General features: G+C 49.9%; 1 protein-coding gene across 1 annotated transcript in view; it reads left to right on the top strand.

Moving 5' to 3' along the window:
* LOC140431005 (potassium voltage-gated channel subfamily KQT member 1-like) overlaps nt 1–25,643 on the top strand; it is a 1,144,532-nt gene that overhangs the window by 772,302 nt on the left and 346,587 nt on the right. Inside the window, exon 16 of the mRNA XM_072518896.1 lies at nt 15,353–15,447. Within this exon, the coding sequence (XP_072374997.1) occupies nt 15,353–15,447 (95 nt within the window). The remainder of the gene's footprint in view (nt 1–15,352; nt 15,448–25,643) is intronic.

Here is a 25,643-nt window from a genome sequence, read left to right as displayed (position 1 = left end):
CAAGTCAGTTCTATATCCATCTAGCCAACCCATCCTGAATCCCATGTGATTTTAGTTTTTGTACCAGTCTGCCATGTGGGACCTTGTCAAATGCCTTACTAAAGTCGATATAAACTACATCTACAGCCCTTCCCTCATCAATTTTCTTTGTCACCTCTTCAAAAACTCAATCAGGTTGGTGAGACATGACCTTCCCCATACAAAACCATGCTGCCTATCATTAACAAGTCTATTTTCTCCAAATGTGCATGTATCCTGTCCCTCAGTATTTTTTCCAAAAGCTTCCCCATCGCTGATGTCAGGCTCACCGGCTGATAATTTGCTGGATTATTCCTGCTTCCTTTCTTAAACAAGGGCATAACACTGGCTATTCTCCAGTCCTCTGGAACCTCGCCAGTGGTCAAAGAGGATGTGAAGATATCTGTTAAGGCCCCAGCTATTTCTCCCCATGCCTCCTGCAGTAACCTGGGATAGATCCCAGGGGACTTGTCTACCTTAATACAATTTGGGATACTCAACACTTCATCCTTTTATATATTGACATTCTCAAGATCGTTCACACACCTATCCCTGACTTGTGCCTTGGCGATGGTGGACAGGCTTTGGAGAGTCAGGTGGTGAGTTCTCACCACAGGATTCCTAGCCTTTGATCTGTTCTAGTAGCCACAGTATTTATATGGCTAATCCAGTTCAGTTTCTGGTCAATGGTAACCCCCAGGATGTTAATTATGGGTAAAACCATTGAATATCAAGGGGTGATGATTAGATCCTCTCTTGTTGGAGATAGTCATTGCCTGGCACTTGATGGGAAGAATGGCCTCCTTCTGTGCTGTAACCATGCTATGTTCCAGTGAAAGTTTTTAAGGAATATGCAGAAAATACTAATTTATGGAGTTTGGTTGCAGACCGACCATAATCTCATTGAATAGTAGAATAGACTTGAGGGGCTTTTTTCTATTTGGCTGCATTTCAAGATAGTATATTCCATTCTTCCTGCTGGTGATAATATCAATTATATTGAAACTCTCATGTTTAATAGATGCTTCCTGCAAATGTTAACATTGGTGGTCGCATATTAATTGTCACACCTCATTGATCAGCTTAATTTGAAAGAGTACGAAAGTCAGGGTTGAAAAGATAGAGAACGTGCAATTCCGAAAAAAAACTTGGAAATCAGTGACCCTGATAGTAACACCCAAAGAACAAAGAACAAAGAAATGTACAGCACAGGAACAGACCCTTCGGCCCTCCAAGCCCGTGCCGACCATGCTGCCCGACTAAACTACAATCTTCTACACTTCCTGGGTCCATATCCCTCTATTCCCATCCTATTCATGTACTTGTCAAGATGCCCCTTAAATGTCACTATCGTCCCTGCTTCCACCACCTCCTCCGGTCGCGAGTTCCAGGCACCCACTACCCTCTGCGTAAAAAACTTGCCTCGTACATCTCCGCTAAACCTTGCCCCTCTCACCTTAAACCTATGCCCCCTAGTAATTGACCCCTCTACCCTGGGGAAAAGCCTCTGACTATCCACTCTGTCTATGCCCCTCATAATTTTGTAGACCTCTATCAGGTCTCCCCTCAACCTCCTTCGTTCCAGTGAGAACAAACCGAGTTTATTCAACCGCTCCTCATAGCTAATGCCCTCCATACCAGGCAACATTCTGGTAAATCTCTTCTGCACCCTCTCTAAAGCCTCCACATCCTTCTGGTAGTGTGGCGACCAGAATTGAACACTATACTCCAAGTGTGGCCTAACTAAGGTTCTATACAGCTGCAACATGACTTGCCAATTCTTATACTCAATGCCCCGGCCAATGAAGGCAAGCATGCCGTATGCCTTCTTGACTACCTTCTCCACCTGTGTTGCCCCTTTCAATGACCTGTGGACCTGTACTCCTAGATCACTTTGACTTTCATTACTCTTGAGGGTTCTACCATTCACTGTATATTCCCTACCTGCATTAGACCTTCCAAAATGCATTACCTCACATTTGTCCGGATTAAACTCCATCTGCCATCTCTCCGCCCAAGTCTCCAAACAATCCTGCTGTATCCTCCGACAGTCCTCATCGCTACCCGCAATTCCACCAACCTTTGTGTCGTCTGCAAACTTACTAATCAGACCAGTTACATTTTCCTCCAAATCATTTATATATACTACAAAGGGCAAAGGTCCCAGCACTGATCCCTGTGGAACACCACTGGTCACAGCCCTCCAATTAGAAAAGCATCCTTCCACTGCTACTCTCTGCCTTCTATGACCTAGCCAGTTCTGTATCCACCATGCCAGCTCACCCCTGATCCCGTGTGACTTCACCTTTTGTGCTAGTCTACCATGAGGGACCTTGTCAGAGGCCTTACTGAAGTCCATATAGACAACATCCACTGCCCTACCTGCATCAATCATCTTAGTGACCTCCTCGAAAAACTCTATCAAGTTAGTGAGACACGACCTTCCTTTCACAAAACCGTGCTGCCTCTCACTAATACGTCCATTTGCTTCAGGAGTAGATCCTGTCTCGAAGAATTCTCTCCAGTAATTTCCCTACCACTGAAGTAAGGCTCACCGGCCTGTAGTTCCCGGGATTATCCTTGCTACCCTTCTTAAACAGAGGAACAACATTGGCTATTCTCCAGTCCTCCGGGACATCCCCTGAAGACAGCGAGGATCCAAAGATTTCTGTCAAGGCCTCAGCAATTTCCTCTCCAGCCTCCTTCAGTATTCTGGGGTAGATCCCATCAGGCCCTGGGGACTTATCTACCTTAATGTTTTTAAGACACCCAACACCTCGTCTTTTTGGATCTCAATGTGACCCAGGCTATCTACACACCCTTCTCCAGACTCAACATCTACCAATTTCTTCTCTTTGGTGAATACTGATGCAAAGTATTCATTTAGTACCTCGCCCATTTCCTCTGGCTCCACACATAGATTCCCTTGCCTATCCTTCAGTGGGCCAACCCTTTCCCTGGCTACCCTCTTGCTTTTTATGTACGTGTAAAAAGCCTTGGGATTTTCCTTAACCCTATTTGCCAATGACTTTTCGTGACCCCTTCTAGCCCTCCCGACTCCTTGCTTAAGTTCCTTCCTACTTTCCTTATATTCCACGCAGGCTTCGTCTGTTCCCAGCCTTTTAGCCCTGACAAATGCCTCCTTTTTCTTTTTGACGAGGCCTACAATATCTCTCGTCATCCAAGGTTCCCGAAAATTGCCGTATTTATCCTTCTTCCTCACAGGAACATGCCGGTCCTGAATTCCTTTCAACTGCCACTTGAAAGCCTCCCACATGTCAGATGTTGATTTGCCCTCAAACATCCGCCCCCAATCTATGTTCTTCAGTTCCCGCCTAATATTGTTATAATTAGCCTTCCCCCAATTTAGCACATTAATCCTAGGACCACTCTTATCCTTGTCCACCAGTACTTTAAAACATACTGAATTGTGGTCACTGTTACCGAAATGCTCCCCTACTGAAACATCTACCACCTGGCTGGGCTATTATAAAATAGCTAATCTTCCAATTCACCATGACTAAGGTTACAGGAGATTTGCCAGTATTAAATGTTTACCATATGTAAATACTTCCTGAGAAGTGACACAAACTTTCTGTAACACTTTTCGACATAATTATTTCTGTCAAGTGATTTTCGTCACACCTGTCTGTGACAATTATGTTCAACTACTTTTGTTGATGTGTAACTGATTGAGTCTTTCAAGATTTCTTTTAAGGTTAGGTGATGCTGTTATTTTAGTACATCTGAGACCTCCCAGCTGTATCTCTGAGGTTGAGTCTGCTGTTTGCCTCTTCTCCAGAGAATCCACCTTGAGACTTCAATTGGATGCCACTGCCTCCGCCATTGTCATCTGCGACTGAATAACCTTTCTCACATGCACCCCACCGTTCTGCTGTAACCACTTGTGTCAATCTGAACAGTCATGACATTCCTCCACTGCCAACCAATGTAGAAGTTCTTCAGTACTATACTGACGTGTAAAGCAAGTTCATTTTTTTAAATGATGGAGTGGGAATTGAATCACAGAATTGTTGTGGTGCAGAAGGATGCCATTTGGCTCATGTATTCTGCACCGTCTCTCCAAATGAACTTTATGGCTTCGTGCCATTTCCCTGCCTTTTCCCCTATCCCTGCATATTGTTTCTATTCAAGTAGTCATCTAATGTCCTCTTGACTGTATCGAGGTACAGTGAAAAGTATTGTTCTGCTTACAGTCCTGGCAGATCGCTCCATACATGAATATATAGACCATACTGTAATAATAAATAATTATAGAACATAATATAATAATGGTTATAAATGATGTAGGAAGAGGATCTGTAGGGGAGAGCTCACAGAGCGTCGCCACACTCTGGTGCCATCTTAGAAATTATTTTTAAAAAATTTAAAATCCAGCTGCAGCCTGTTGTTGTTTTTTTGTGCCCGATGTCAATCAGGAAGGGGAAGAAGTGGTCTGATTCCCTTTTGGTTGGCCTCCTTGGCTCAGTACTGGTGTTTGGAGAAATGCTCCATCAGCTCTCCGATCTCGGCGGCACAGTGGCGTAGTGGTTAGCACTGCTGCCTCAAGGCGGCGAGGACATGGGTTCGATCCCAGTCCCGGCCACTGTTTGTGTGGAGTTTGCACATTCTCCCTGTGTCTGTGTGAGTCTCATCCCCACAACCCAAACATGTGCAGGATAGGTAGATTGGTCACACTAAATTGCCCTTTAATTGGAAAAAAAGAATTGAATACTCCAAACTTATTTTTTTTAAACTCTCTGATCGCTTCGCTCCTAATAATCTAAAGGCCCCAATATTAGGTATGCTCCAAATACAACGCTCTTGTAAATTGGATTACAATCATTGTAGCTATTCATGAGAGGTACTCTAGGAGTGCACTTTAGTTGCCCTTCCTAGTCCAAAAAGACGGAAGAGTAACATGTTTTGACGATAGTAAGAAGTCTTATAACACCAGGTTAAAGTCCAACAGGTTTGTTTCGAATCATTAGCTTTCAGAGCACAGCTCCTTCCTGTTGTAAGACTTCTTACTGTGCTCACCCCAGTCCAACGCCGGCATCTCCACATCATGTTTTAACGATGGTTGCAAGACACTCTTCAAACAATATTTACTTTGTAATTTACTGTGTTTAGTACCCAGTAAATATTCATCCCCTTCACTAGCAAACATAACTGCAGAAATACTGGGCGCGATTCTCCGAAATGGAGACAGAGTTTTCGCGCCGTCATGAATGCTGTCGCGTTTTACGATGGCGCGAAACGGGCGTGGGCACTACCAATTCTGGTCCCCATGGCACTGGAGCGGTTCATGCCGCTCCAGCCTCCCTTCTCAGCGCCGCGCCAACCCGCGCATGCGCAGTTGGGCTGCGCCAACCCGCAAATGCGCGGGGACTTCCTCAGCATGCCGGCCCCAACGCAACATGGCGTGGGAGTTCAGGGGCCGGCCACGTAATAAAATAGGGCCGGGGCTGGAGAGGCCGACCTGCCGATTGGTGGGCCCCGATCGGGGGCCAGACCCCATCGGAGGCCCCACCGCTGAAGGAGTGCTTTTCCCCACCCCGCAGGCCGCCCCCCGATCCTACGCGCAGAGTTCCCGCCGGTTGCTAGCAGGTGTGAACGGCGCCAGCGGGACTCTGCCGTTTCCACGCGGCTGCTCGGCCCATCAAGGCCAGAGAATCGGCGGCCCGGCTGCGGACAGCGGCCCACGCCCGGCGCCACGCCAAACTCGGCGGCACAAATGGCGCTGATTCTCCGCTCCTCGGAGAATCGCCTGCCGGTGTCGGACCGGCGCCGCAGGAAAAAATAGCGCGAACGGCGATTCTTCCATACGGCGCGGCATGGGAGAATCCCGCCCACTACCTCATATTGTGCAAATGCCCGAATCCTTTGCGTCAGTCATTCTTATGGCTCCTCTGAGTCAAATTGCCAAAATGTGCTTGACTGAACATCTTTGAGCTGTAGGTTTGCACCACTTATAACCCGATTCAGATTGCCTCAAGATCATACTTTTTAGAGCCTTAAAATTGGATTTTCCTGATAAGGTTCACTTGCCATTCAACAAGTAGTATTTGGGCAAGATTTTTAACAAGGAACGGGCACCAGCCAATAGCCTTGCAGGAAAATGACGGAAGTGCTGTAGCAACCCTTTCAGAAGGAAAAGGTTATTTTAAAGGAACAGGAAAGCCCCAAAGACTGGACCAAAATATTGCCTGAAGGCTTTGACCAAAAGCATTGCCTTCAACACGTAAACAATCAGAGCCTATGTTAAGCCTTTGTCTTCTATTTGCTACATTTAACACCATCAGTTCTGTTTATATAGTGCTCCAGGGATGGGTGGGATCAGGGACAGTGGTAGAGAAATGGGTTGAAAATCTGAGTCCTGCCCATTTGATGATTCGAGCATGGGTAAGAATGAAGAAATTCAGAGTTTGCGGTGATTTGGACCAATTTTATTCAGATTATTGGCATGGATAATGGAGGACAATGCAACATTTAAGAAGCGCCTGGATTGCCAGGCAGGCATGCGGGAAAACCACCAACCGCAAGTTTCCCCCCAAGTGGTATACCATCTTGCCTTGGAACTATATAATTGATTCTACACTGTCACTGGCTCAAAATCCTAACAGTAGTTAGGAAGGCAGTATGGGCAGTATGGTAGCACAGTGGTTAGCACTGTTGCTTCACAGCCCCAGGGTCACAGATTCTATTCCCAGCTTGGGGTCACTGTCTGCGCGGAGTCTGCACATGCACCCCGTGTCTGCGTGGGTTTCCTCCGGGTGCTCCGATTCCCTTCCACAGTCCAAAGATGTGCAGGTTAGGTGGATTGGCCATGCTAAATCGCCCTTAGTGTCCAAAAAGGTTAGATGGGGTTACTGGGTTATGGGGATAGGGTGAAGACGGAGGTTTGAGTGGCATGCTCTTTCCAAGGGCCTGTGCAGACTCGATGGGCCGAGTGGCCTTCTTCTGCACTGTACATTCTGTGATTCTGTGTGATTCTAACAACACTGTAGGTGTACCTGCACCATATGCAACAGTGGTTCAAGAAGATGGTTCACCCCCACCTTCTCAAGGGCAATTAGGGATGGGCAATAAATTCTGTCCTTGCCAGTAACGCTCATACCCCATGAACAAATTTTAAAAATGTAGTGTGGTAAGCCATGCGGTGAATTTTATTGGAGGGGGTGCATATTGCTTACCCTCACCTGGTGCAAAAGTAAGTCAACAGCTCGATGACTTTGAAAAGGTCAGTCCTGCAATGGTAAAAAGCGGGGGGCAGCTTTAATAAGGTGAGAGCTGGATTATTGCCCTGAAGGGTCAGGGAGTCTCACCCTCAAGAGATGCCAACCAACCAGATTGATCAGCTGTATCAGCAGTGTGAGAACACATTTGTGGCCACTGCTGGGACTAAGATGGATTCCGGTGTAGGCGATCATGGGTACTGGACTTCAAGGTTGATGCACGATCAATCACTCCTGAAGCAAGATTTTAGTCCAATTGAAGGCTTTAATGAACAAATAGTTACCCCAGCAGCTCCGGTACAGAATGACTGCTGTGGGTGAAACACAGACTCTCATGCTCCGCCTGCTGGGCGGAACCAGCAGGCAGGTTCTACCACTCATACTACAGTATAAGATACATCCCACCTAGGTACCGCGATACCCCTAATATAGCCTACCACATTCACCCCCTGATTAAAAAAGAGTCCGGCGGGGGTGGTGGCCTTGCTTTTACAGTGGTAGAGGTTACAGTGGTACCCTTTGGTGCCTTTACATGCAATACACATATTTACAGACAATTATTTACAAGTTCATTTTACAATGAAACTATCAGCCGGTCAGGGGCCCTGGTCGCCCTCTGCGATCGTCGCAGTCCCGGCGGAGATGCCGGCATCGGCTCGGGCATCCGTGGCTCTGGGAGCATGTCATCTTCAGCTTCATCGCATCCGGATGGGGCCAGTGGGAGGATGGATCCTCCTGGGAATGGGGCTGCGGTAGTGTGCGCCGGTGAAAAAATGGTTGGGGTTGGTGGGGGGGGGGGGATCCAGCGGGGGCCAGATCCCAGAGGGAGACCGTGTCTTGTCGGCCGTCAGGGTGCGCCACATAGGCGTACTGGGGGTTAGCATGGAGGAGTTGTACCCTCTTGACCAGTGGGTCCGACTTGTGGGCCCGTACGTGTTTGCGGAGTAGGACAGGTCCGGGGGCTGCCAGCCATGTTGGGAGCGAGGTCCCCAAGGAGGACTTCCTAGGGAAGGCAAGGAGACGTTCATGATGTGTTTCGTTGGTAGTAGTGCACAGTAGTGATCGGATGGAGTGAAGTGCATCGGGGAGGACCTCCTGCCATCGGGACACTGGGAGATTCTTGGACCGTAGGGCCAGTAGGACGGCATTCCAGACCGTTCTGTTCTCCCTCTCCACCTGCCCATTTCCCCGGGGGTTGTAACTGGTCGTCCTGCTGGAGGCAATTGCTGGAGCAGGAATTGACGCAGCTCATCACTCATGAAGGAGGACCCCCTATCGCTATGGATGTAGGCGGGGAAACCGAACAAGGTAAAGATGCTGTGGAGGGCTATAATGACGGTGTCAGCCGTCATGTCGGGACAAGGGATGGCGAAAGGGAACCGGGAGTACTCATCAATCACATTTAAGAAATACGTGTTGCGGTCGGTGGAGGGAAGGGGCCCTTTGAAATCCACGCTGAGGCATTCAAAGGGGTGGGAAGCCTTCACCAGGTGTGCTTTCTCTGGCCGGTAGAAGTGCGGCTTGGACTCAGCGCAGATTTGGCAGTTCCTGGTTACGGCCCTGACTTCATCGATGGAATAGGGCAGATTGCGGGCTTTAACAAAGTGGAAGAACCGGGTGACCCCCCGGATGGCAGAGGTTGTCGTGGAGGCTCCGGAGTCGGTCTATTTGTACACTGGCACAAGTGCTGCGGGACAGGGCATCAGGAGGCTCTTTGAGCTTCCCGGGACGATAAAAGATCTCATAATTATAGGTGGAGAGCTCGATCCACCACTGTAAGATCTTATCATTCTTAATTTTGCCCCGCTGTGCATTGTCAAACATGAAGGCTACCGACCGTTGGTCAGTGAGGAGAGTGAATCTCTTGCTGGCCAGGTAATGCCTCCAATGCCGCACAGCTTCGACGATGGCTTGGGCCTCCTTCTCGATGGAGGAATGGCAGATTTCTGAGGCGTGGAGGGTGCGTGAAAAGAAGGCCACGGGTCTGTCCGCCTGATTGAGGGTGGCAGCCAGAGCTACGTCTGATGCGTCGCTCTCGACCTGGAAGGGGAGGGACTCATCGATTGCGTGCATCGTTGCCCTGGCGATGTCTGCTTTGATGCAACTGAAAGCCTGGCAACCTCTGCCAATAGGGGAAAAACCATGGACTGGATTAGTGGGCGGGCCTTGTCCGCATAATTGGGGACCCACTGGGCGTAATAAGAAAAGAAGCCCAGGCAACGTTTCAGGGCTTTGGGGCAGTGGGGGAGGGGAAACTCCATGAGGGGGCGCATGCGTTCGGGATTTGGGCCTATGACTCCACCATGCACGACGTAGCCGAGGATGGTTAGGTGATCGGTGCTAAACACGCATTTGTCCTTGTTATAGGTTAAGTTAAGGATTTTTGCGGTATGGAGGAATTTGCGGAGGTTGATGTCGTGGTCCTGCTGGTCGTGGCCGCAGATGGTGACATTGTCTAGGTACGGGAAGGTGGCCCGCAAACCGTACCGGTTGACCATTCGGTCCATCGCCCTTTGGAAGACCGAGACTCCGTTAGTGACGCCGAAGGGAACCCTGAGGAAGTGATAGAGATGACTGTTCGCCTCGAAAGCAGTGTATGGACTGTCCGTTTTATGAATGGGGAGCTGGTGGTAGGCGCATTTGAGGTCTACCGTTGAGAAGACCCGGTACTGTGCAATCTGATTGACCATATCAGATATGCGTGGGAGGGGGTACGCGTCGAGCTGCGTATACCGATTAATGGTCTGGCTGTAGTCCACGACCATTCTGTGTTTTCCCCCCCAGTTTTTTTTTAATAAATGTTTTATTAAAGTTTTTCCAATGAGTGTTTTTACATAACAAAAATAGAAATACAGATAGTAATAAAAAATAACAATAAACATAGCCCAAAGCTTACAATGAAACTACTTACAAAACAGAAAAACAATTTTTTAAACAGAACCAGGTGGGTTTTGTCTCCATGTCCAACTCACATTATATCAACAGTAACCCAACCTGAACCCCCCCCCCCTCCCCAACCCCGCTCCCTCCACCCCCCCCCCAACCCCGCTCCCTCCCCCCCAGGATGCGGCTGCTGCTGACACTTACTGGTCCCCTAGAAAGTCAAGGAAAAGTTGCCACCGCCGGGAGAACCCCATCAAGGACCCTGTCAAGGCGAACTTTATTCGCTCCAGGCTGAGGAACCCCGCCATATCGCTAACCCAGGTCTCCACACTCGGGGGTTTTGAGTCCCTCCACATTAACAAGATCCGTCTCTGGGCTACCAGGGAGGCAAAGGCCAACACCTCGGCCTCTTTCGCTTCCTGCACTCCCGGACCCTCCGCCACCCCAAATATCGCTACCGCTGGGATCACCTTCACCCGAGCGTCCAAAACCGTAGACATCACACTTGCAAACCCCTGCCAGAATCCTTTAAGCGCCGGGCATGCCCAACACATATGGGCATGATTCACCGGACTCCCCGCACACCTCGGACACCTGTCCTCCACCCCAAAAAACCTACTCATTCTTGCCGCCGTTATATACGCTCAGTGCACCACCTTAAACTGGATTAATCCGAGCCTGGCACATGATGAGGAGGAGTTCACCCTGCCCAGGGCATCGGCCCACAGGCCACCATCCAGCTCCTCACCAAGCTCCTCCTCCCACTTATCCTTCAACTCCCCCACTGAGGCTTCCTCTACCTCCTGCAGTTTTTCCCCTCCCCTACCCAGACGGCAGATACCACCCTATCCTGGATCCTACGTGGGGGCAGCCGCGGGAATGTCCCCACCTGTTTTCTAAGGAAGTCCCGAACCTGAAGGTACCTGAACGCATTCCCCGGGGGCAGGCCGAACCTCTCCTCCAGCGCCTGCATGCTGGGGAAAACCCCATCTATAAACAGGTCCCCCATCCTCTTAATACCTGCCCTATACCAGCCTTGGTATCCCCCATCCAACCTACCCGGAGCAAATCTGTGGTTATTCCGTATCGGGGTCCACACGGAGGCGTTTCTCCCCAGTTTTAACGACTACCACTTGGGCTCTCCAGGGGCTGTTGCTGGCCTCGATGATGCCTTCCCGAAGCAGCCGCTGGACCTCAGACCTGATGAAGGTCCTGTCCTGGGTGCTGTACCGTCTGCGGGTTTGCAATCCGGGGTTAGATTTGCGAAGAGAGAAGGCGGATTGACCTTTAGGGTCGCAAGGCAGCACACAGTGAGGGGTGGTAGGGGCCCGCCAAATTTGAGGGTTAGGCTCTGGAGATTGCACTGGAAGTCCAGGTCTAGTAGTAGAGGAGCGCAGAGGTTAGGTAGGACGTAGAGGCGGAGGTCGCTGAATTCTACCTCCTGGACCGTGAGTGTGACCGTACAGTACCCCCGGATCGCGACGGAATGGGATCCGGAGGCCAGGGAGATTCTTTGGTTGGTGAGGTGTACCGCGAGGGAACAGCGCCTCACCGTATCTGGGTGTATGAAGCTTTTGGTGCTCCCTAGTCCAGCAGGCAAGAGGTCACGTGGCCATTGATTTTTCACGCTGGCCGATGCGGTGGCCAGGTTCTGCGGACGAGACTGGTCGATCGTCACTGAGGCGAGTCGTGGTCGGTCGTCGCTGGCGTCGGACGGTGGGGAGCCCAGGTCCTGGAATGCTGTCGGTGTCCATGCCCCGTGGGGGAGACAAGGTGGTGGCGCCTGAAGATCCTGCAGGGGACAAAATGGCGGCACCCATGGGCCACATGTTGCGGGGGTTGGACAAGATGGCGGCGCCCATGGGCCACACGTGGACTGAGGGGGAGAAGATGGCGGCCCCCATTGGCCGCGCGTGGTCTGGGGAGATGAGGATGGTGGCGCCCATTGTGTGTAGACTGGGGGGTGGGGGTGATGGCGGCCAATCCGCGAGCCTGGCACATCGCGGTGAAGTGCCCCTTTTTGCCGCAAGCCTTGCAAAGGACTGCGCGGGCCGGGCAGCGTTGGCGAGGGTGTTTCTGCTGGCCGGAGTAATAACATCGGGGACCCCCGGGGTGCGTGGGCTGGTGCGTGGCGCAGGCATACTGGCTGGGTAAGGCCCCCGCTGGGGCGGCTGTCTGTGGGCTCCACGATGCGTAGGAGGGGTGCGCCGCGTGGTTGGGGGGGTAGGCCTGACTGTTGCGCGAGGCGACCCTCAAAGAAAGCGCTATCTTCTTTGTTTCAGCTAGATCGAGCGTGGCCACTTCTAATAGTCTTTGGCATAGGAGGTCCGACCCAATCCCCGTAACGAACACGTCCCGCATAAGGAGGTTCGAATGTTCAGTGGCCGTAACGGCCTGACAGTCACAGTCCCGGACAAGTGGGATTAGGGCCCGCCAGAAGTCTTCTGTTGTCTCACCAGGGAGTTGAGAGCGAGTGGCGAGTACGTGCCTGGCGAAGAGCGTGTTCATCTTCTGTGCATAGTTTTCTTTGAGAAGCGTCATGGCATCGCCGTAGTTCGGGGTGTCCTGGATCAGCGGAAACACGTTGGATCTCAACCTTGAGTACAGGATCTGCATCTTCTGAGCCTCCGGAACAGGGGTGGGCGTTCAGTTGATATACACCTTGAAGCAAGCTAGCCAGTGATTAAAGTCCTTTTTGGCATCGCTTGATTGCGGATCCAACTGCAGGCGATCTGGCTTGATATGGAGGTCCATATTTTAGAAAATCTTAGAGCAATAAATTGATGCACGATCAATTGAACAAAGACTAGAGTTGGATACAACTCAGGCTTTATTGCTCTAAGATGTGTGGCCTCCCACAGCAGCTGACAAAATGGCTGCTGAATGGAGGACAAGCATATTTATACTCCGCCTACTGGGCGGAGCCAGCAGGCAGAGACTACCGGCGAACCTGTAGTACAGGTGCTACCTTACATCACCTAATATAGGTGCAACATTGGTTTACCATACACTGTCTTACCTTATTGGGATGGATGAAGCTCTCCATGCTCCCAGAGTCGATCAAGCAGGATGTCTTGTGCCCGTTGATAAGTACTGATGCCGTAGCGGTTGAAAGCGTTCGGGGCCGAGATTGGTCCAGTGTCACTGAGGCAAGCTGTGGCAGAAGCTGAGTGATCTCGTCGGGTGATACACGGCCACCTGGGTCGGGGTCCTGAGACGTCATCCACGATGGCTGCCCCCATGAATCGCACATGATCTGTGAGCAGAGGAATGGCAGCGGGCCCGGTTCGCCTGTGGAGACAGTGGCGGCCGACCGGGCCTGGCATACTGCCACGAGGTGCTCCTTCTTCCCGCAGCCCTTGCAGATTGCGGATCGGGCCGGGCAGCGTTGCCGGGGGTGTTTGTTTTGCCCGCAAAAATAGCATCGCACCCCCCCCCCCCCCCCCCGGGGTTTCCTGGCTGCCGCACTGCACAAGCTTATGGGGAATTTAGGGGTGCTTTGGAATCGGCCGCGGGTGGGGTCCACCCTGTCCATGCGGGTACCACGCGGTCGGGGGCACTCTGGCTTGATGCGGAGAGCAGCCTTCTTCAATTCTTGTTCGTTAAATTGATGCACGATCAATCATTACTGAAGCGAGATTGTAGTCCAATTGAAGGCCTTAATGAACAAGTAGTTACCCCAGCAGCTCCGGTACAGAATAACTGCTGTGGGTGAAACACAGACTCTCATGCTCCGCCTGCTGGGCAGAATCAGCAGGCAGGTTCCAGCACTCATACTACAGTATAAGACACATTCCAACTAGGTACCGCGATACCCCTAATATAGCCTACCGCAAAGGTATCAGGGGTTTTAGGTTGAGAAGGAATCAAGGACCCTTGTGAAAGGTGGAGGGGAGTGGGAGGATTGCATTCGAGAGGCTAGGGAGGTAGGCCAAAGGTTGCGGGCGGGATGTGGGGAAGTTGGTTACCATCTTCTACCGCATTCCCTAGCCTACCATATTATGGTGGCAGAGCTGGAAAGAGGCTCTTAAGTGACCTTTAATTGGCAACTTAAGGGCCTCAACACACCTAAGGAAGGGCAGGCTGGTTGACACCTTGCCCACCCACTGTAAAATAGGGTGAGTGGAAGGTGGTGGGGCTGTCCATCCATTTTATTTTGTATGCCCCCCATCTTCATGTATGGCGGAGGGGGCATAAAAATCTGCCCCTGTCTCCAAGTCAACATTATCAAAGGAGACAGCTGGCTGGGCACTCCTTGCTGCCTGTATTGTCCCTATTTCTTGATTAAAAATGGGCTATTGGAGACAGCCTGGAGACATTTTGTGACATCATTCCCATTTCTCACATCACTGGAGCAGAACTTTTGAGACGTCAGGTTCAAAGAATGCTGCACCAAATGTCCGCATGCAGGCTGCATAATCCAATGCTCTGATCATAAACAGGACAATCAGAGAGACACTGAGGAATGTACAGATCCCTACTCAGGAGCTCTGGGGCAGTCCAGTAGGAAATGTTTATACTATTGCACTGAGGGTTTCCCACTGCTAGAAGGTGCTGAAATCAGACATGCCCATGCATACTGTAAGCTCTCGAGTGTTCGGGATTGATCGCTGTGCAAATGGACAGCTCCATTTGTTTTCAAGTTCATACAAGCTACTGGAATTGCACAAACCTTCATTTTCCTTGCTTGTGATTCCTGAAATTCCTCAGAACTCTATTAAATGGTCACAATTAGTTGATAATGGCTGATTTAGTAGTAATAACAAATACATTCATTATCCAGTGGAGAAAATGAACTGTTTCAAGCCAGATTTCTGAAATCTGTGTTTGCATTCAAGCCTGTGATTTCAGTAGGGTGAGATTGGTCTTGGATGATTGCACAAAGTGGGGATAGCAATGGGGCAGCAACATTTTATATCGCATTGGTATTCTTTTCCATTCAGTTCAATTAAAGGTTGGTGTAAAATGAGGATGGTTAATTCGCTGTCTCTTTTTAAAATTTTACCAAGGCCAATTTCACCCTCCGGTAAAAGTTGGCATGGGTATTTTACAGGGTGTAGCAATTCTTAAGTATCGATTTGTTTTTTGTTTTGACTTCCTGATACTGATGTCCAGTTATTCAAGTATACTAGACATACTGGGGGTATAATGCATTAGACTCTAACATTGCTTTGCCTTACTGTTCAAAAAAAAATATTTGTTTTGTTTCACAGCAAGCCAGAAAGCCTTACGATGTCAGAGATGTAATCGAGCAGTATTCTCAGGGTCATCTCAACTTGATGGTGCGAATCAAGGAATTGCAGAGAAGGTATTTAACTCCCAATTGCTCTCCAACAGGCAGGCTGAGAATTGAATATAAAATATAATGTAACTTGCACAATATCAAATGCAAGAACCAGGGAGTGTAAAATTCCACGGGGCTATATATGTTGGGTTCGCACCCCTGATCCAGATTTACCTCTTACCTCTGCTTTTCAGCACTGACTCCACAAAACTGTATTAGCAGGTCGATAGCCCAAATCCTGCATAACATGGGATCTGTATCATGGTGGGGTGTTTGGAAAGCCAAAAGTGGCTCAGGATTGTGGCCGCTGCCTGAGTGCAAGGGTAGGTAAGTCAGAAAACAGAAATGCTGGAAGGCCGAGCAGGTTCAACAGCATTGGTGGACAGAGGACAATTGAGTCATTATTGCACAGAAGAAAGGGATTGGCAGTTCAGATCGATGGATGCTCTTCATAGTCAGCATCATAGAATCAAAGAATTTACAGTGCAGAAGGAAGCCGTTCGGCCCATCGAGTCTGCACCGCCCTTTGGAAGGAACACCCTACTCAAGCCCACACCTCCACCCTACCTCCATAACCCAGTAACCCCACTTAACCTTTTGGACACTAAGGGCAATTTTACCATGGCCAATCCACCTAATTCGCATATCTTTGGACTGTGGGAGGAAACTGGAGCACCCGGAAGAAACCCACGCAGACACGAGAAGAAAGTGCAGATTCCACACAGATTGTGAAGCAACTGTGCTAACCACTGTGCTACCGTGTTGCCCCACAGTAGAGTGTAGCAACTTCCTTTGGAATCAATGTCAGCCCTATCTCTCCATCTATTAAGACCAGTGACTACTTCCTCCTTCACACGGAGTAGACTGCAAGTATGGTCACACTCAGAGACATACTATCCGTCATCCTTCAGACAGGTTTTCACTCCCTGCAATTTCCAGGACTTCAGAATTTGATAGCTATCTTTAGATCAACAATCCCACTGATTAGGAGGGACATGTATCCAGGGCCTAGTGGAACACTGATGGTTCGATAGACTTGCCTGAAAATGCCATCTCTCAGGACATAGCATACAGGAATCTTGCTGCTCCGAGTAAATGATACATAAGAGGTGACCAACAGGCAACTGTAGACCATAAGATATAGGAGCATAATTAGGCCATTTGGCCCATCGAGACTGCTCTGCCATTCGATCATGGCTGATATGTTTCTCATCCCCATTCTCCTGCCTTCTCCCCATAACCCCTGCTCTCCATATTAATCAAGAAATCCCCTTTTTCATCAAGAACACCAGATTTGTGCTTGAGGTGCTGTTATCCACAAGGCTACAAACCAAGAGCTGGATGGTGAAATCAGACAGAATAGTTATTTCTTAGAACATCAGAACTAGAAGCAGGGGGAGGCAATTGAGCCTCTCGAGCTGCTCCACCTATCAATACGATCATGGCTGATCCCATCATGGCCTCAAATCCACCAACCTGCCCGTTCTCCATAACTCCCAACCCATTACCAATTCAAACTCTGTCTAACTCCCCCTTAAATTTATTGACTGTCCCAGCATCCACCGCACTCTGGGGTAGCAAATTCTACAGATTCACAACTCTTTGGGAGAAGTAATTTCTCCCCATCTCTGTTTTAAATTTGCTCTCCCTTATCCTGAGACTATTACCTCTGGACCTAGAATGCCCCACAAGAGGAAGCATCCACTCCACATCTACTTTATCCATACCTTTTATCATCTTATAACCTCAATTTGCTCTCCCCTCATTCTTCTAAACTCTGGAGAGTATAGGCCTAAACTGCTCAATCTCTCTTCATGCGACAAATAATTCATCTCTGGAATCAATCTAGTAAACCTTGTGGTAGTCTGTGTAGAGGTATTACGGTACCTGGTAATGCTGGAACACCATTGGTAGATATTGTATGCTTCCTATTGGTCAAGCTGTATGGTAGCTCCGCCCTGCTAGGCAGGGTATAAGAGCCCATGCCGCCCCAGCAGCCTTCATTCTGTACCTGAGCTGCTGGGGGAAACACCTAGCTTATTAAAGCCTTCAGTTGGACTACAACCTCAAAGAACAAAGAACAAAGAAAAGTACAGCACAGGAACAGGCCCTTCGGCCCTCCAAGCCCGTGCTGACCATGCTGCCCGACTAAACTACAATCTTCTACACTTCCTGGGTCCGTATCCCTCTATTCCCATCCTATTCATGTATTTGTCAAGATGCCCCTTAAATGTCACTATCGTCCCTGCTTCCACCACCTCCTCCGGCAGCGAGTTCCAGGCACCCACTACCCTCTGTGTAAAAAACTTGCCTCGTACATCTACTCTAAACATTGGCCCTCGCACCTTAAACCTATGCCTCCTAGTAACTGACCCCTCTACCCTGGGGAAAAACCTCTGACTATCCACTCTGTCTATGCCCCTCATAATTTTGTAGACCTCTATCAGGTCGCCCCTCAACCTCCGTCGTTCCAGTGAGAACAAACCAAGTTTATTCAACCGCTCCTCATAGCTAATGCCTTTCATACCAGGCAACATTCTGGTAAATCTCTTTTGCACCCTCTCTAAAGCCTCCACATCCTTCTGGTAGTGTGGCGACCAGAATTGAACACTGTACTCCAAGTGTGGTCTAACTAAGGTTCTATACAGCTGCAACATGACTTGCCAATTCTTATACTCAATACAGCTGCAACATGACTTGCCAATTCTTATACTCAATACAGCTGCAACATGACTTGCCAATTCTTATTCTCAAATACAGCTGCAACATGACTTGCCAATACTTATACTCGCTTTAGTGGTAATTGATCGTGCATCAATTTAATAAGTTATATTTAAAAGGATGGAGCTCCGAATCAAGCCGGAGTGTCTGCAACTCAGCCCCCACGCGGCGAACTCAGCTGCAATCTTTAAGCACTGGCTGGCATGTTTTAAAGGATATCTCGGAACGGCCGAAAACTCACCCACAGGAGAGCAGAATATGCAAGTCCTGCACTCGAAGATGAGCCTGGAAATTTACACCCTCATCGAGGACGCGGAAGACCTCGATGCAGCAATAGAGCTGCTAATAGGACATTATATCCGCCCAGTAAACCAGGTCTACACCCGACATCTGCTAGCAACGAGGCGACAAATCCCTGGGGAATCGCTGGAAGAATTCTCCCGTGCACTCCTGGTGTTGGGGAGAAACTGCAACTGCCTGCAAGTTTCGGCGAGTGACCACACAGAACTCTTGATCCGGGACGCTTTCGTGGCAGGTATGCTGTCCTCCCAGATCCGTCAGCGATTGCTGGAAAAAGACATCCTGGGCCTCAAGGAGGCACGGGCCTTTGCCAGCTCCCTGGACGTGGCCTCCAGAAACGCCCGCGCTTACGTTCCCGACCGCGCGGCAGCCGCCTGGGCAGCATGGAACCCCTTCGCAGCCGACCCCGAGACATCCCCCATCCTCCCACAAGCTTGTGCTGCAAGGCGGCCTGGCAACCCCGAGGGGCCCTGTTGCTACTTTTGCGGGCAGGCCAAGCACCCCCGCCAGCGCTGCCCGACCCGCGCATCCACCTGCAAGGGTTGCAGTAAAAAGGGCCATTTTGTGGTGGTATGCCAGGCCCGTGCGGTTGCCGCGGTCTCAGGCGGCGAATGCCTCTCCACGGTCCCCGTGCAGCCAGCGAGCGCTGCCATCTTCCTACTCCAGGGCCACGTGCAGCCCCCAGGTGCCGCCATCTTGTCCCGCGGACGCCACGTTAGATGGATGGGCGCCACCATTTTGTGCACCCCCAGCCATGTGCGACCAATGGGAGCTGCCATCTTGGATGGAATCCCAGGACCCCAGCTCGGCTGACCACACACCACCCGAAGAGAACATTCAACTGCTGCGATTAGCCTCGGTGACTCTGGATCAGTCCCGGCCTCGAACACTCCCAACTGCGACAACGACTGTACTTATCAACGGGCACGAGACGTCCTGCTTAATCGACTCTGGGAGCACGGAGAGCTTCATACACCCCAACACTGTAAAGTGCTGTTCTCTCCTCGTCCACCCCGTTAATCAAAAATTTCCCTGGCCTCCGGTTCCCACTCAGTAGAGATAAAGGGGTTTTGTGTAGCAAACCTCACAGTCCAGGGAAGGGAGTTTAAAAATTACCGGCTCTACGTCCTTCCCCACCTCTGCGCAGCCACACTCCTAGGTTTAGACTTCCAGTGTAATCTCCAAAGTCTAACTTTCAAATTCGGCGGTCCTATACCCCCCCTCACTGTCTGCGGCCTCGCGACCCTTAAGGTCAATCCGCCTTCCCTGTTTGCGAACCTCACCCCGGATTGCAAACCCGTCGCCACCAGGAGCAGACGGTACAGTGCCCAGGATCGGATCTTTATCAGGTTAGAGGTCCAAAGACGAGTGAGGGAAGGAGTCATTGAAGCTAGCAACAGTCCCTGGAGAGCTCAAGTAATGGTGGTAAAGACCGGGGAGAAGCATAGGATGGTCATCGACTACAGTCAGACCATTAACAGGTTTACGCAGCTGGACGTGTACCCTCTCCCCCGCATATCCGACCTGGTAAACAGGATCGCGCATTACAAGGTCTTCTCCACGGTGGATCTTAAGTCCGCCTACCACCAGCTCCCCATCCACACTAGTGACCGCAAATACACTGCTTTCAAGGCAGATGGGCGGCTCTATCACTTCTTAAGGGTTCCCTTCGGTGTCACCAATGGGGCCTCGGTCTTCCAGCGCGAGATGGACCGAATGGTTGACTGGTACGGTTTACGGGCAACATTCCCGTATCTCAATAATGTCAACATCTGCGGCCATGACCATCTGCGGCCACGACCAGCAGGACCACGACACCAACCTCCGAAAATTCCTCCAGACCGCAAAGGTCCTTAACCTTACATACAACAAGGATAAATGTGTGTTTAGCACCGACCGCCTAGCCATCCTCAGCTACGTAGTGCAAAATGGAGTTATATGCCCCGACCCTGAGCGCTCTTATGGAGTTCCCCCTCCCTCACTGCTCCAAGGCCCTGAAGCGCTGCCTAGGGTTTTTCAGTTACTACGCCCAGTGGGTCCCCAACTATGCGAACAAGGCCCGTCCCTGATCCAATACACAGCTTTTCCCCTGTCGATAGAGGCCCGCCAGGCCTTCAGCCGCATCAACACGGACATTGCAAAGGCCACGATGCACGCCATCGCCGAGTCCCTCCCCTTCCAGGTCGAGAGCGACGCGTCTGACGTAGCTCTGGCGGGTACCCTCAACCAAGCGGGCAGGCCCGTGGCCTTCTTTTCACGTACCCTCTATGCCTCCGAAATCCGCCACTCCTCAGTCGAAAAGGAGGCCCAGGCCATAGTAGAAGCTGTGCGACATTGGAGGCATTACCTGGCCGGCAGGAGATTCACTCTCCTCACTGACCAACGGTCGGTTGCTTTCATGTTCGATAATGCACAGGGGGGCAAGATAAAAAACGATAAGATCTTGCGGTGGAGGATCAAACTCTCCACCTACAACCACGAGATCTTGTATTGTCCCGGGAAGCTAAACGAACCTCCTGATGCCCTGTCCCGCGGCACATGTGCCACCGCACAAGTGGACCACCTCCGAGCCCTCCACGAGGGCCTCTACCACCCGGGGGTCACTCGCTGTTTCCACTTTATCAAGACCCGCAACCTGCCCTACTCCATCGAGAGGTCAGGACAGCCACCAGGGACTGCCAAATCTGCGCGGAGTGCAAACCGCACTTCTACCGGCCAGAGAAAGCGTACCTGATAAAGGCTTCCCATCCCTTTGAATGCCTCAGCATGGACTTCAAAGGCCCCCTCCCCTCCACCAACCGCAACAGGTACTTCCTGAACGTGATTGACGAGTACTCCCGGTTCCCATTCGCCATCCCCTACCCCGACATCACCGCAACCACCGTCATCAAGGCCCTCCATAGCATCTGTGCACTGTTCGGGTTCCCCGCTTACATACACAGTGATAGGGGGGTCCTCCTTTATGAGCGACGAACTGCGGCATTCCTGCTCAGCAAGGGCATCGCCTCGAGCAGGACGACCAGTTACAACCCCCGGGGTAACGGACTGGAAGACCGTCCTACTGGCCCTACGGTCCAGGAATCTCCCGGTCTCCCGCTGGCAGGAAGTCCTCCTGGATGCCCTCCACTCCATCCGGTCACTGCTTTGTACCACAACCAACCAGACACCTCAGGAACGTCTCCTTGTCTTCCCCAGGAAGTCCGCCTCTGGGACCTCACTCCTGATCTGGCTGGCAGCTCCCGGACCCCACCTGCTCCGAAAACATGTGCAGGCGCACAAGCCAGACCCGTTTGTCGTGAGGGTCCATCTTCTCCACGCCAACCCACAGTATGCCTACGTGGCGTACCCCGACGGCCGACAAGATACGGTCTCCCTACGAGACCTGGCGCCCGCCGGAGCCCCACGCACACCCCAGCCACCAGTCCCACCCTCCCCTCCACCAGGGCACCTTACAGGAGGATCAGTCCTTCCGCCGGCCCCGTCAAGGCCGCCCTACCCACCGACGCACCCCGCAGGCGCTCCCTTCCCAGGTCAACCGTTTTTCCCACCAGTGGCGTCTAGGGCTGTCGAAGCTGCCACAGAGATCGAGGCCACGCTCCCGGAGTCACAGACGCCCGAGCCTCCACCGGAGTCACCACCGAAGCTCCGACGATCACAGAGGACCACCAGGGCCCCCGATCGACTGATTGCTTCATTTTAAATTGTAAATTTAAATCATAAATTGTAAATAGTTAATAGAATTGTCAATAGTTCCAAAACGCTGTATGGAGGTATTACGGTACCTCCATAACTAATTCTACCATGTTGCCATGTTTGTAGTATCAGGCCACCACCCCCGCCGGACTCTTTTTTAACAGGGGGTGAATGTGGCAGTCTGTGTAGAAGTATTACGGTACCTGGTCATGCTGGAACACCATTGGTAGATATTGTATGCTTCCTATTGGTCAAGCTGTATGGTAGCTCCACCCTGCTAGGCGATGTATAAGAGCCCATGCCGCCCCAGCAGCCTTCATTCTGTACCTGAGCTGCTGGGGGAAACATCTAGCTTATTAACGCCTTCAGTTGGACTACAACCTCGCTTTAGCGGTCATTGATGGTGCATCAAACCTCCTCTGAACTGCTTCCAAAGCCACTACATCTTTCCTCAAATAAGGGGACCAGAACTGTGCACATACTGTAGGTGTGGTCACACTAATATCTTGTATAGTTACAACAACACGTCTTTATCGTTATACTCCTTTAGCTATAAATGCCAACATTCCATTCGCTTTCTTTATGACTTGCATGCTAGTTTTCTGTGACTCATGCACGAGGACACCCTGATCCCTCTTCACCGGAGCACCCCGAAGTCGCTCCCCATTTAGATAGTAAGTTGCCTTCCCATTTTTCTGACCAAAATGCATGTCCTCACACTTATCCACATTAAACTCCGTCTGCCACATTTGACCACTCTCCTAACCTATCTATATCCATCTGTATGGTTCTTATTTCCTCATTGCAACTTACTGTCCCACTTATTTTTGTATTGTCTCCAGATTTAGCTATAGAACCTTCTATTTCTGTATCCAAGTTGTTAATATAAATTGTAAATAGTTGTGGCCCAAGGACCAAACCCTGTGGCACCCCACTAGTTACATCTTGTCATCCAGAAAAAGACCCATCAGCCAGTCTTCTATCCAAGCTAATAAATGACCCATAACCCCATGTGATCTAGTTTATTAATCTTCTGTGTGGCACCGTATCAAATGCCTTCTGGAAGTCCAGATATACTACATCTACAGGATCCCCATTATCCACTTTGCTTGTTACATCTTCAGAGAACTCTAGCAAATTAGTCAAACATGATTTGCCCTTCATAAAACCATGCTGACTCTAATGGATTGCGTTTTTACTTTCCAAACGTCCTGATATTCTTTCCTTAATAATTGATTCTAACAATTTCCCAAGAACAGATGTAAAACTAACTGGTCTGCAATTTACCACATTCTGCCTCCCTCCCTTTTTGTATAAGGGCATTATATTAGAATTTTTCCAATCCACTGGAACCTTTCCTGTGTCCAGGGAACTTTGGAATATTGTAATTAATGGATCAACTTTCTCTGCAGCCACTTCTTTTAACACCCCACGATGTCGGCCATCAGGCCTGGGGAACTTGTCTGCCCTCAATCCCAATAGTTTGTCTAGGGTCCCAGGTTCAATTCCCGGCTTGGGTCACTGTTTGTGCGGAGTCTGCACAATCTCCCTTTGTCTGCCTGGGTTTCCTCCGGGTGCTCCGGTTTCCTCCCACAAGTCCAGAAAGAGTGCTGTTAGGTCATTTGGACATCTGAATTCTCCCTCTCTGTACCCGAACAGGCTCCGTAATGTGGCGAATAGGGCTTTTTCACAGTAACTTTATTGCAGTGTTAATGTAAGCCTACTTGTGACAATAAAGATTTTTTTTTAAAGTACTGTTTCCCTATTGATGCTGATAGTTTTATGTTCCACCCTTTCTATTACCTCTGAATTGCCCCTTCCTGTAGGGATGGTACTAGTGAGGGTAGCACGGTAGCACAGTGGCTTCACAGCCCCTGGGTCCCAGGTTCGATTCCTGGCTTGGGTCACTGTCTGTGTGGAGTCTGCACGTTCTCCTCGTGTCTGCATGGGTTTCCGCCGGGTGCTCCAGTTTCCTCCCACAGTCCAAACATGTGCGGGTTAGGTGGATTGGCCATGCTAAATTGCTCTTAGTGTCCAAAAAAAGGTTGGGTGGGGTTACTGGGTTAAGGGGATAGGGTGGAGGTGTCGGCTTGGGTAGGGGGCTCTTTCCAATAAACTAGATCACATGGGGTTATGGGTCATTTATTAGCTTGGATAGAAGACTGGCTGATGGGCAGAGGACAGAGTCGGGATAATTGGGTCTGTTTCTGGATGACAAGATGTAACTAGTGGGGTGCCTCAGGGTCTGGTCCTTGAGCCACAACTATTTACAATATTTCCGGTGCAGACTCGATGGGCCAAATGGCCTCCTTCCGACTGTAAATTCTATGATTCTAGTGTCTTCCACCATGAAAACTGAGGCAAAATATTGATGTAGCATCTCTGCCATTTCGATGTTACAAACTCTCCGGTTTCATCTTCCAAGGACCAACATTCACCTCAGCAACTCTCTTCCCTTTTATATATTTATAGAAGAATTTGCTGTCCTTTTTGATACTGGATTTGGTGACTCCATTGTCATTGCTGCTGATTTAAAAAAATGAGAATGAGATTTCAACTGGAAGGCCTCAAATTTTATAATAAACTACAGCCAATATTGGTTGGAAATGCAATACATAATCCATTTATTAAATATCTGATACTTTGATCTTATGACAAAAATACACCAAAGCACATTTGGGGACAATGTTATTGGAAAATATGAACACAAGATACGTAGAAGGAATTGCCCACTTGAACATGAGGTACAAGGAACTAATGACCCATTCAGGGTTACGGTATAAGACTACAAGTTATAATGCTCTGAGTCAAAATATATGGCTATAATATGGCTAGGGGATAATCTGAAGCAAATCTTTACTATGACTAATTAACATTCACAATTTACACTTTTTGATATATTGCCTCACTTATCAGTCTTCAGATAACCATAATGTTTACAGGTCTAGAAATGTGTCTCAAAGGAATCCTTCTGTGAATTCTTCTTTCAATTATTTTTGGAGGTATTGTCAAATATATACAGAACAGAAATGAGCAAACAGCAACAGTCAACCATAGACCATGACCAAAGCATATGGACATGGTAAACTGGACATTCTGCACACCGCCCACATCTATCTTCCACCTCTGGAAAAAACAGCTCATCAGCATATGATCCCTATCTACCACCTTAAATTGTACGAGACTCAGTCTTACACAGGACTGGAAAACCTCACTTTTCCCCATATTGAGCCTAGACCTAAAAAAGACTGAACACTCCCAAGATCCCCATAATCCTGTTGAAACTCTCAACCAGGTTTGCAATATATAACAAGAGGTCATCACCATGTCAGGAGACTTGATGCTTCACCTACCCCTTTCTCCTCCCCCCCCCCCCCCCTCTCCCACAATGCCCTGCCAGTCCCTGGAAGCCCTAGGTGCCATTGCCGACGGTTCAATCTCTGGGGCAAAAAGCAAAGGGGAGAGTGGGCACCCCTGCCTCATCCCGCGGTGCAACTCAAAATACT

This window comes from Scyliorhinus torazame, chromosome 10 (genome assembly GCF_047496885.1).
Source record: "Scyliorhinus torazame isolate Kashiwa2021f chromosome 10, sScyTor2.1, whole genome shotgun sequence".
Classification (NCBI taxonomy): Eukaryota; Metazoa; Chordata; class Chondrichthyes; order Carcharhiniformes; family Scyliorhinidae; genus Scyliorhinus; species Scyliorhinus torazame.
The sequence above is the reverse complement of the archived record's forward strand: the minus strand, read 5'-3'. Positions and strand labels throughout refer to the sequence as shown.